This window comes from Giraffa tippelskirchi, chromosome 5 (genome assembly GCF_054371585.1).
Source record: "Giraffa tippelskirchi isolate mGirTip1 chromosome 5, T2T-mGirTip1v1.2.pri, whole genome shotgun sequence".
In the NCBI taxonomy this organism is placed as follows: domain Eukaryota; kingdom Metazoa; phylum Chordata; class Mammalia; order Artiodactyla; family Giraffidae; genus Giraffa; species Giraffa tippelskirchi.
Window position 1 is genome coordinate 160,829,704 of NC_137279.1, and position 13,358 is coordinate 160,843,061.

Consider the following 13,358-nt stretch of genomic DNA (forward strand, 5'->3'; position numbering starts at 1 on the left):
TGTTCATCTACAGAAGGGGACGCAATACCTGGCATGCAGCATGAGCCCAAGAAATATCACGTGCTGTTGTTTTCCTGATTATCAGGCGCGGTTCCAATGCTTTGGTGAGACGGAGACTGAAAAACAGAGCTCGAAAGTCCGCGGCGCTCTCTGAGAGACATTGAAAACATAAACCCAAGAGTCCTGACGCTCTCACAGAGACGGGCTCTCTAAATAGAAATACAAACGCTTCTAGCCGGGCCTTTTCCAACACCTTCGCGGTTCTCCTAGGAACCTGGCCAGAGGCACCTGGTGGGCGGTGGGAGGGCTAGGTGGACACACCGGGGAGTAGGGGCCCCGGTGGGGCGAGCTGAGGGGCAGGCCGAAGGCGGAGCCTGAGGAGGAGCCGGGAGCCTCAAGCAGATCCAGCTCTGCCGCAACCTGGAGGGGAAGAGGGGCGGCGAGGCGGAGCGGGGCTGCAGACAGACCCGCCGGGGCGGGGCGGGGCGGAGCAGACGGGGAAAGAGGGCGGTGCTGGCAGCTTGGGGACAGAGTACCGCGAGGACCTCGGCCGACTCGGACCGCGGAAGGGGGACCAGCGCAGCCATGTTGGAGGCGTTGGGCTCCCTGGCGGCTGCCCTCTGGACCGCGTTCCGTCCTGGCACTGTCCTGCTGGGAGCCGTCGTCTTTCTCCTCTTGGCTGATCTCCTCAAAAGGAGGCGTCCAAAGAACTACCCGCCGGGGCCCCCGCGCCTGCCTTTCGTAGGCAACTTCTTCCATGTGGACTTTAAGAAGGGGCACCTGTCGCTTCAGCGGGTAGGAGCGGGCGAAGGTGCCCGGGCGCGTCCTGACCCTGACCTGCAGGACAGGGGCCATTCCGGGTACCGAGGGCGGGAGGATGGGAGTTGTGAGGCTGAAGCGGGCACCCGACTACGCCCTACTTTGAACCTCTCTCTTTTCCTCAGTGACTGGCATGATTACACCACCCGTGGTTTCTAGGGATGAAATATTGTTGCTGCTGCTGCTGCTGCTAAGTCGCTTCAGTCGTGTCCTACTCTGTGCGACTCCATAGACGGCAGCCCACCAGGCTCCTCTGTCCCTGGGATTCTCCAGGCAAGAACACTGGAGTGTGTTAGACAGGATACGTTCTCTAGGTCATTTAATTGAGGGCCTTGTTACATACTATTGGGGCGTTCTATTTATAATATGATCAGTTTATCTTTTTAATATCGTTATCCTTGGGGAAAAAAATCCAGTATTTTGCCACTCGGTAAAATGGTGATAAATACTATCTAAATCCTCACCGTTTTTCGACTGAATTGCTCCTAACTCCACAGGGACTGAGCCCCTCACGTTTAGCCTCCTCACCCAGCAGTCCACATTCACTAATCATTTTAAAATGACACTCCTTTGCTTAGATTTTGTTAGTGATCCCTGCTGCTTCCCAGAGTTCTTGTTCCTTAGGGAGCTACTTGAGTAGAGCATGGCAAACCACTCTAGTACTCGTGCCTGGAGAATCCTATGGACAGAGGAGCCTGGGAGGCTACAGTCCATGGGGTTGCATAGAGTCGGACAGGACTTAAGCGACTCGGCATACAGGATGCCAAGAGCTACTTGGAACTCTTCTTGTAGCCTCTTTCCATTTCTTTATAGTCATCTCCCATCAGGGCTCTCTAATTGTGGCCATTCTGAATTCCTTAATATTCCCTCCAACATCCAGCACTTTCTCAAGCACCTTCAGCTGCTTCCCTGACTCTCATCATGGGTATCTTGCTGACAGCACTGTGATAGATGGTTGTGAACATTAAATGAAACAGTGAATGGTCAATACTACCACAGCTTATTGTAGGTTCCCAACAAATAACAGTTCCCCTTGAATGCCTGGAGCACTTTAAACACAAGTCTGTAATATAAACTCAAGTTAAGATGGAGAAGGTTTTTATCAACTTTCTGGGAGAAACACACAATTGGTACCATTTAAGTGACTGGATTCGCCTCCAGAATTTTAAAGCTAGTCTCCTAAACCTGTCAGTTCAGTTCAGTGGCTCAGTCACGACCGACTCTTTGCAACCCCATGGACTGCAACATGCCAGGCTTCCCTGTCCATCACCAAACTCCCGGAGCTTGCTCAAACTCATGTCCATCGAGTGGGTGATGTCATCACCCATCTCATCCTCTGTCACCCCCTCTCCTCCTGCCTTCAATCTTTCCCAGCATCAGGGTCTTTTCTAAGGAGTCTAAGCCTATACCTTTGTTTAATAAATATGTTGTTTAGCTTTCAGGTATTGGAAGATTTTCCTGTTTTCTTTCTGTTAATGATTTCCAGTTGGAGTCCATTATGGTCAGAGAACATACATGATTTGAACTTTGAAAAGACTATGTTAAAGTTGACCCAAGATACAGTCCATACATACTTGAAAAAAAATGTATTCTGCTCTTGTTGAGTTGAATGTTCTGTACTATATGTCAGTTCAGTTCAGTCGCTCAGTCGTGTCCGACTCTTTGCGACACCATGAATTGCAGCATGCCAGGCCTCCCTGTCCATCACCAGCTCCCGGAGTCTACCCAAACCCATGTCCATGGAGTCAGTGATGCCATCCAACCATCTCATCCTCTATCGTCCCCTTCTCCTCCTGCCCCCAATCCTTCCCAGCATTAGGGTCTTTTCCAATGAGTCAACTCTTCGCATGAGGTGGCCAAAGTATTGAAGTTTCAGCTTCAACATCAGTCCTTCCAATGAACACCCAGGACTGATCTCCTTTAGGATGGACGGGTTGGATCTTCTTGCAGTCCAAGGGACTCTCAAGTCTTCTCCAACACCACAGTTCAAAAGCATCAATTCTTCGGTGCTCAGCTTTCTTCACCGTCCAACTCTCACATCCATACATGACCATTGGAAAAACCATAGCCTTGACTAGACGGACCTTTGTTGGCAAAGTAATGTCTCTGCTTTTAAATATGCTATCTAGGTTGGTCATAACCTTCCTTCCACAGAGTAAGCGTCTTTTAATTTCATGGCTGCAATCACCATCAGCAGTGATTTTGGAGCCCCCAAAAAATAAAGTTAGACCTTATTAGATGAATCAGTTGTTTAGTGCTCCTGAACACTTGTTGACTTCTTACCTACTAATTCTATTAATTACTGGGAGAGGCTTGTTGAAGTCTGCAGCTTATAATTACAGGTTTCTCTGTGTATCTATTTAGTCCTGGTAGTTTTCATGTATGTGTTTCACAGCTCTTTTATTTGGCACATTGCCGGAGTCCTGCTCCAGCTGGTCCAGGGGTTCCCTCAGGATGGACGGCATCGGCGATGTGAATGAGAAGACACAACGAGTCTCGGTGTTTCCAAGTGTCTCCTGCCTTTATCGTTTTTTAAGACAGCTTTTATATTTTTAGTGGTACATAGAAACAAATGTATAGAGTCATATCAAATCAGCTTAAAGGGTCAACAGTGATGACCTTTACCGACATCGTTTGCATATCTTAGTTCATTTTGTTTACATCATCTTCTGGCCTGGGGGCCTGCTAACATCTTGTGACTCTCCTGTTGATAAGGGTTGATCAGTCAGAACACTTTTGTATCAGGCACAGCAGGAAAGAATTCGTCAATAGAAAGTTTCAAGGTAAAACCTGTTTTCGGTAATTTACTCTACCCTTGAGCTTAACAGAAAAGAATGTGGTCCCATAAAGTCATAGAACAGCAAGCTGAAGGTCAGCTCTAAGTAAGAATCATCAGTTAAATCTACAATTGTCTTATTATTTGTATTAAAGCTAAACTTTTATTTATATAAATTTTTAACTGTTATGCTTTCATTATATAGGCTAAATATGTTAAGAGTAAAAACATAGTGAGTGAATATAGACTAAGTAACAGTTTCATAAAGCAATATTTCTTATATTTCCTAACAAGCCTTTTTTCCTGTGAAGGGTTTTGTGCCCATAAGGGCTTTCTGTGTGGAGGCTCTCAATGTTATTTTATTATTAAGGAACAGTTATGCACATTGGCTCCAAAGGCACAGGTACACTTATTAAACAAACCAATATGTTAGCAAAAGGAATTTAGATCAGCATATTCTATATCCCAGATAATTTTATTTAGGGTGCTACCATTCAGGGGCCTTGTTGATTTGACGTTTCAGAATGATCTATTTTAGAAGGAAATCGGGAAAGGCCTTTTGCTTAAGTCATAGAAAATAAGAAGAGGTTTTTTATAGTAAACATCAGAAAGACAGATATCTTCAAGGTGAGCGCTGAGGCAGCCTTCCGAGAATCCCTGAGGCCTGAGAAGCCCTGCTCAATCATTCCTCTTTCCCACGACTCTGTCATGGATGGGATCTCGTGGGCTGGCTCCCGGCAGCACATATGCACTAAAATTGTTATGTCATCTTTGTGAATTTGCTCTATATTAGGTAATGTCCCTCTTTTTCTCTGGTAATTTTCTTTGCCTGAATTTTACTTTATCTGATATACTATAGCCACACTAGCTCTCAGCTCTCTTTTGATTAGTATTTACATAGTCTATGCTTCTCCATTTATTTACTTTTAACCTACTTATATCATTATATTTGAAATGAGTTTCTTGTTGATAACATATAGGTGGGTAAATTTTTGTTCATTCTTCTAATATCAAACATTTAACTGGTGAGTTTAGATCATTTATATTTAATGTAATTATTGATTTGTTAAAACTTAAGTCTGCCAATTTATTATTTGTTTCCTATTTTTCACTTTGTTTTTTTAGTCATCTTGTTTTTTACTCTTCGTTCTTTCTCCTTTCCTCTCTTTATAGGTCACTTGAATTGCTCTAATGAGTTTTTGTTTAGTTATTGTTTTTCAATTCTAAAATTTCTTTTTTGTTCATATGTATATTTTCTGGTTCTTGGTTAAGATTTTCTATTTAAAATTTTTTCAAGAATGTAATTGTTTATTGAAACATATTTTCAACAGCTGGTTTAAAATCTTTAACCTGTAATTACAGAACTCCATTTTCATTTGTGCTTTTGAGTATGTTTCTTTGTATTGTTTTTTAAGTGCTTGCTATAAAGATTACGTGCTATGTATATGTAACTTATCGCAGTAAGTATCAATGGTTTACCACTTCAGGTGGAATACACACACCTTAAAACTCTTTAGGTCCCTTTACCTTCCTCCACTTTATAATATATAAATTTTCTTAAATATTATCTCTATATACACTGAGAACCGCTTCAGACAGTATTATAATTTTTCTTTTAACTGTCAAACACAACATGTTAAATTCAAGAAAATTAGTCTACTGTATTTACTTATTTCTTTACCCTTTCTGTTGCTCTTTCCTAACTGAAGAACTTTCTTTAGCCATTCTTTTAGAACTTGTCTGCTGAAAAAAAAATTAGCTTTCCTTCATCTAAGAATTTTTTTATTTCACCGTCATTTCTGAAGTATATTATCACTGGATATAGAATTCTAGGTTAACGGTTTCTTTTATTAAACCCCTGAAAATGTAGTGCTACTTCTTTCTGGCCTAGGAACTCGGGTTCCTCATGAGCAATCTGCTGTAATTTGAACTATTGTTCCCCATAAGTAATGAATTGTTTTCCTCTACATGCTTTGAAAGCTAGGTTTTCCTAGTTTTTAGATTTCAGAAATTTGATATATGCCTTAGTGTTGAATTCTTTGGATTTATTGGGTTCACTCACAACTTCTTGCTTCAGTAGGTTTTACTAGTACCAAATTTGAGAATTTTTTCAGCCTTTATTTCTTCAAATATTTTTTCAAGTCCATGTTTTTTTTCCTTCTGGTACTCTTTGGCACTGATGACACAAGTGATAGATCTTCTCTTATTCTAATATCAGTCCCTGAAACTCAGTTTTTTATCTCTTCTCAATCTATTTTCTCTGTATTGTTCAGATTGGACACTTTCTGTTGATGTCTTCAGTTTCACTGATTATCCTGTCATTACCACCCTGCCATTGAATTGCTCTAATGAGTTTTTGTTTAGTTATTGTTTTCCAATTCTAAAATTTCTTTTTTGTTCATATGTATATTTTCTGGTTCTTGGTTAAGATTTTTCTATTTAAAATTTTTTCAAGAATGTAATTGTTTATTGAAACATATTTTCAATAGCTGGTTTAAAATCTTTAACCTGTAATTACAGCATCTTTATCATCTCAGTATTGGTTTCAACTCATTCAATTTGAGATTTCCATGGGTTTTGATATCATGAGTAATTTTGGACTATACTCTGGACATTTTGTGTATTTTGCTACATGACTCTGGACTCTATGTAAGTCTTTTATTTTTGCAGATAGTCAACCTGCTTGTGTTTAGAATGTTCACTTTTGTGAATTGTGGTTCCAATGTCAATTTAGGTTATAAAGCCTTTGCAGTGCTACACTGATCTACCCCACTTATGTATTGTTCACCTCAATAGGACTCCAATCCACACTGTCATCAGTGCAGGCTGGAGAGAATGAGGATGGGGACAAAAGACTGGGGCCCCTCTGAGCAGGGTAGCCTCTTCCTTACTGCAGGGGGTGGGGAGAAGTCAGTAATCTAACCATATCATCTCCATGGAATATGGCTACCTCCTTATTTTTGTAGAGTTGTAGAAATCAGGATTTTGCCCACTGACTCCTTCAAGGAGTCTCTTTTCTGCAGTTCAGAGGTGAGATAGTTACAGTTCAGCTTACAAACTCAGTAGGGGAGAAGTGCCGCCTTGCTGTAGAGACAGGATGAAGATAGGATGCAGAGACAAGATGAAGGCAAGTTTTCATGCATCTTTAGTGCTGTAGCCTCCATTAGGATGGGGGAGGATCACATCTCTTATGGTATTTGTCTCTGGAACAGGAAGGTAGAAAGGTTGAATGTTCTGTCCTGGTGGACCACTCTTTATCTGGTCCTTTAGCCACAAAGAACAGGGCTTTATTGGTGTTAATTTTATATGTGCCAGTTAGTATCATGATGCTTTGGAGGAGTAAAATGGGATGCTTTTACTCACTCTTGTCTAAAGTCAGAAACTTGATCTGTGCCCTTGTGTTACTATCAAGGTAGATATGACTGGAGAGGTTAAATGATTTGCCTCATGTCATAAAACTGGCCAAGGATGATACTGAGGCGGTCTTATCTCTGGCCAAAGATTTTTCATCAGAAGTGTTGTTTTATTTTATATAAGTTTGCAATTAAATATTTATGGTTGTAAAAAATAGAGTTTAAATGATGTGATTTGGCTATAATTAAACTTGCATTCAAGCAATTTGGAAACATTAAGCATCTATCATTACCTATATATCCTTACTTACCTATCTACCAGTACCTATCATTAACTATCTGCTGTGATATTAACAGGATTTCACAGATGGCACAGTGGTAAAGACTCTGCCTGCCAATGCAGGAGCCACAGAAGATGTGGGTTTGATCCCTGGGTTGGGAAGATCCCCTGGAGGAGGAAATGGCAACCCACTCCAGTATTCTTGCCTGGAAAATCTCATGGACAGAAGAGCCTGGTGGGCTGTAGTCCAGGGGTTGCAAAGAGTTGGACATGACTGAGTAACTTAGCAGGCACTGAACATTAACTAGCTGCTAGGTCTTGCATGTGGATTCATTTTCATTTAATCTTCACAAAAGACACACAAGTTGGGAATCTTTTGATGTTTCCACTTTACCACTGAGCAAGCAGGCTGAAAATAGTAAGGCAATTAGCCTAAGTTATTCAGCATAGGTAATTGCCAAACAAGGCCTTAGACACAAGATTATTTGACTCATATACTTATTCTCTACTGATGCTATCTGACTTTTCATGCTATAGTTAGAGGATAATTGACTTATTCATGGGTTCATTTATGCAACAGACATTTATAGAGTGCTTATCATATGACAGACACAGTACAAGACAGTGTATGATGAAATGTATGGTATAAACTTTGTGGTAAACCAAGTGAAATGTCATTATGTGGGATCACTATGAATGGGAAGCCATGGGGATAGCTCCTATAGAACGTTAAATTTGGCTGAACTGGAAAGAAATGTTAGGCAAGAGGTTATGTGGAGTAAAGTTGACAGGAGATTTTTAAATGGGGGAAGTGACATCAGCTAAAACAAAGTGAGAGGGAAGTAAAGAAACTGGCCGATTTATATGGCATGATGGGAACCATGAACCACTCTTGTTTTTTCTTCTTTTTCTAAACTTTCTGTACCACAGCTACATGGCTTATTGTAGGAGCATGTTTTTAAATATGGAGAAGGAAATGGCACCCCACTCCAGTACTCTTGCCTGGAAAATCCCATGGACGGAGGAGCCTGGTAGGCTGTAGTCCATGGGGTTGCTAAGGGTTGGACACGACTGAGCAACTTCACTTTCACTTTTCACTTTCATGCATTGGAGAAGGAAATGGCAACCCACTCCAGTGTTCTTGCCTGGAGAATCCCAGGGATGGGGGAGCCTGGTGGGCTGCCATCTATGGGGTCGCACAGAGTCGGACACGACTGAAGTGACTTAGCAGCAGCATTTTTAAATAAGAGACAATCTTATTGGATTGAAATGTGAGAACCGTAGATAAGGTGAATAAATGTATTAGTGAGGATATACATGGAGCTGCTTATAATAAAGAGGCCCCAAAATACAGTCGTGTATAAAAAAAAAAAAGATTGAAATTTATCTCTCTCTCACAAGTAAGTTCAGATATAGGCCAGAAGACCAGGATTGGAAGACTGCTTTGTACCACAAGGTCATCTAGAAACCACAGTTCCTTCTGTCTTATTGCTCTCATCCTACAACATCATCATGCATAAGGTCCAGTCCATGGAAAGGGGAAGAGGGAGGTGGTGAGAAGCAACTTTCCTTTAAGAACATGACCCAGAAGATGCACGTATCACCACTACTCCCATTGTCAGGTGTCTCACTGGCCACACCTGGAGAAGCTGGGAAATGTGGGTTTTAATTAGGATGTCATGTGGCCAACTAATCTTTAGGGAGTCTGTCACTCAGAAGAAGAGAGATAATATCTTCATGCTTTCATTTACAGATGAGACATACAGAGTGAGTTATAAAGAGCCCAATTTTATACCCATCAGCTGTGCTCTCTATATATTTGCCTCTTTTTCTGAAAACAAAGAATGCATTATAGGATTGTTATAAGGACCTAATAAGTTCATGAATATCAGTTTATTGCAAAGGTGCTTCATGCATAGTTGATGCTTCTTGCTATATCTACCACCCACCCCCACCTTCTTCAAAAACTTATAGTAAAAAACTCAAGGAAAAACCAGTCATTGGTTGCATACCAGGCATCTCTTGTCTGGCCTGATTGCTGTATGGGCTCCATCAATCTACTCTCTGGCCACTTTCCCTCCATTCCTTTGTCCAGATCTAACCAGAGTCATTTTGCCAAAATACACTCTGAAATATATCAATAACAATAAATAATTTTATTGTTTATTTTAGTATTGTGGTTACTTATCACCACCATCCCAAAGATGGAAACTAGTAATAGCCCCCATTTTATAGATTTGAAAACTGGCACAGAGAGAAGGTAAATAACTGAAGCGAAAATCACATAGAAAGTAACAAGCAGAAGCTGGATACAGATTTGTATAACTTCAAAATACAGGTTCTTAAGCATTCACTGCCCTTACCTCTTATTTAGTTTTCTAGCTAGAAACAAAACAAGATCCAAATTATTTCACTTGACATTAAGATATCCTTGGTCTAGTTCACAGTACCTTGTCAGGCTTGTTTCCCCTCTTCCTACATAAACAAAAAGGTGTTGGTTTGTTTGTTTCCAGGAACGTATGCTAGTCTTCAGTCCCCTTATGTGTTCCCTACTTTCCCCCATTTGATAATTTATTGTATAGAATGGTAATACTAATAAGAACTGTTTACTTATCTGTCTGCTCCATTAGATTGGGAGCATCTTAAACTTCAGGGCCTATACCCCGAGCAATGGGCCTTGACCTACCATAGGGTTAGTGGTCTTTAATGAACCTATACTGTAGTCAGAAAAGAGAGCTGACTTGTTCCTGAAAGCCCACGTTTCCCTGTCTTTGCATTTGTATATGCTGTTCCCACAGCCTAAAATCTTTGCCTTCACAATACATGTCCTTTTGCTGGTACCCTGACCTTCATTTATAGTCTGGCCCAGATAGCATGTCCTCTTGGATACTTTCTCCCGCATCTTGAGTGAAAATTGTCCTCCTCTTTCAATAGCTTCATGCCCCTTGCCCCAGAATGGTAACATATATCATCTTCTGCTATGCATTAGTTTTTCTCTGCAGTCAGCCTTCCCCAGGAGGCTTTGACACATCAGGAAAACACCATAGCATAGTGATCTGTGTATTGCCCCCACATGTAACATAGCAATGTCAGAAGGTGCCTGACAACTCCAAACCATTTCATAAAAACCTGTTGGATTGAACTTGAATTTGATTTCCACAGGCTGTTCTCAGAAACCTAATATAACCCCAAGAACTACCAGTTAGACCAGTATTCTTAGCAGGAGTTTGTGGACCCCAGGGGACTGGTCAACTGCATTTATGCATAAATGTATTCACGTGTACAGGATTTTCCTTTACCAGATCCATGACATACTCTATTTTCAAATGATTTTATTGCTTAAAAAAATAAAATGTATAAAATGTAAATACATTTCTATTTATATAATAAATTGTATAAAATGCCATGAAGCTTTATTTCGTATGTCCTTAGGTTTCTCTTTTGTGCTTTATTGGATAGAAGCACTTTTTAATTATTAAAGCAATACAAATACATTGAGTTACACATTTTAAAATATAATTTAGTAAGTAAGAGAGAATCTTAGTCCTCCTTGTGTCCAGCCCCCCACCAAACACACATGCACCCACCCACCCACCCATACCCACACTTGCTGGTGAGTGTTAGAGCAACAGACCCTCTCACTGCTAGTGGGAGTAAGAATTGGCTCACTCTTCCTTTTTCTCCTTTTCTCTTGTTGTGTCTTTGTCTGTTGGTTTTTGGGTTTAAGAACTTAGATAAAGCAGTATCTTCCTCAACTTTATATTTCATGGTTCAGTCTCTTGTCTCACTAACTCAACACTTCTAATTTTTTTGCCCTAAACATTTATTTTGCTCTATTTTATTATTTAAGTGCTTAAATCTTACATGTGGGAATTTTATCCTTCATATGAAATTTCCTGTAACTTATTACTTTTATTTGCCTCTTATAGCTACTATGCTGTTCCTTTTCTGTTTATTTTTCTGTTTTCATTTCTTGAGCCTGTTTTAGCCTCCTGAGCCACCTTTTTTAAATTGAAATATAGTTGATTTACACTTCTGTGTTAGTTTCTACTGTACAGCACAGTGATTCAGTTTTATATATATATATATATATATATTCTTTTTTATATTCTTTTTCACTATGGTTTATCACAGGATATTGAATATAGTTCCCTGTGTTATACTGCAGGACCTTGTTGTTTTTCCATCCTATATATAATAGTTTGCATCTGCTAATCCTAAATTCCCACTCCATCCGTCTCCCGTGCCCCACCTCGGCAACCACACATCTGTTCTCTATGTCCCCGTCTGTTTCTGTTTTGTAAATAGCTTCATTTGTGTTATGTTTTAGATTCCACATATAAGTGATAAGTGAAGTCACTCAGTCGTGTCCTACTCTTTGCGACCCCGTGAACTGTAGCCTACCAGGCTCCTCTGTCCATGGGATTCTCCAGGCAAGAATACTGGAGTGGGTTGCCATTTCCTTCTCCAGGGGATCTTCCCGACCCAGGGATCAAACGTGGATCTGCCGCATTGCAGGCAGACACTTTACCCTCTGAGCCACCAGGGAAGTGCCATATAAGTGATACCATATGGTATTTGTCTTTTTTCTAACTTACTTCACTTAGTATGATATTCTCTGGGTCTATCCATGTTGCCACAAATGGCATTATTTCGTTCCTTTTATGACTGAGTAGTATTTCCTTGTATATATGTACCACCTTTTCTTTAGCCATTCATCTGCCGATGGACATCTAGATTATTTTCATGTCTCAGCAATTGTGAATAGAACTGCCATGAACATACAGGTGTGTGTATCGTTTTGAATTATAGCTTTGTCCAAACTTATGGCAGGAGTAGGATTGCTGGGTCATATGGCAACACTATTTTTAGTTTTTTAAGGAAACTCTGTACTGTTTTCCATAATGACTGGACCTTCTTACATCCCCACCAACAGTATAGGAGACCAACAACCTTATTTTTAACCTCTTTTTTCCCTTATACTGTCTCTTTCTTAACAACTTGTTTATTGTTGTACATTGAAGTGTATTCTCTATCTTACAAAATCTCAGATGACACTGGGACTTACATTTACCTCCAAGTAAAGCCATTGGCACAGTGACTGGCATGGTTACTTAACAGTTGGTAGACATCACCATCATTGGTACCAGGGCTGCAGGAGGTCATTTTATGTATCCACGTTTACACTGTTGATCACACCATAAAAATGTTTGATCTAGTACTGTTGGACTAGAAATATACGTGGGCAGAAAGTTCTAAGTGATAGAACTCTGAAGAAGTTCATTTCAGTAAACACTAATGGAATGTCTAGTCCCTTCCAAGAACAAGCTGAGGTTCCAGATTGTATCCATTGTCAGTGAGGAGTTCTTTAGTTTAAACTGAGATTTTCAGCCATTCCAAAAATATTTTTACTGTATATTCCAAAATAGTCAAGGAATCCTTTCTAAAGTAAAACCTAAGAAGTTCATCCAGGCATTCAGCACAATGAAATAAAATGTCTTGATTTAAGAGACCCATTCCTGCCATTTCTTAGAAAAAGGACAGTACTTTAAAGGGAGACCAGACTGAGATGGAATCCTGGCTCTTCTTTTTATAACAAGACAGACTTACTGTGCTAGTGATGAGCAAACATGGATGGAAGACTCTGGACCAAAAGAACGATGGAAGGATTGAGTTCAGGCTTGGCCTTTAACATGGGAGCAGGGTGGTGGAATGAGACTAAATCCATGGTATTTGCTTTGATGGGGCAATGGGGTCCAGGGCATTTGGAGTGACGTGGGGGAGCATCAGTCATGGCAGTTGGGGAGATGGGGCCATAGACACCTGGAGGAAACGCGTGCTTCTGTTGAATACCACAGCCTGCAGCAGGACACAGCCTGCAGCAGGACACAGCCCTGCGGGCTGGGGGCAGGGGCAGGGCCCATCTAGACTGCTGGCTTGAGTAACCATGTCAGGGAAGACATTGATTAATGACTGTTGACTGTAGTCCAAATCATATTGGCACATACCTGCACATTTGTGTACACTCCTGACACACCCACCCACTCTTCCATTCTCTCTCTCCCCCCTCCCCCCAGATCCCTCACCCTCAGTCTCACATTCATTCTCTCACATCCACTAAACTCTAAGT

At 40.8% G+C, this 13,358-nt stretch overlaps 1 protein-coding gene across 1 annotated transcript in view; it reads left to right on the forward strand.

The window, feature by feature from the left end:
- Positions 1 to 552: 552 nt before the first annotated feature.
- The window catches only part of LOC145505031 (cytochrome P450 2J2-like), a 39,746-nt gene continuing 26,940 nt past the window's right edge, over positions 553 to 13,358 (forward strand). Inside the window, exon 1 of the mRNA XM_081486708.1 lies at positions 553 to 795. Within this exon, the coding sequence (XP_081342834.1) occupies positions 586 to 795 (210 nt within the window). The 5' untranslated portion in view covers positions 553 to 585. The remainder of the gene's footprint in view (positions 796 to 13,358) is intronic.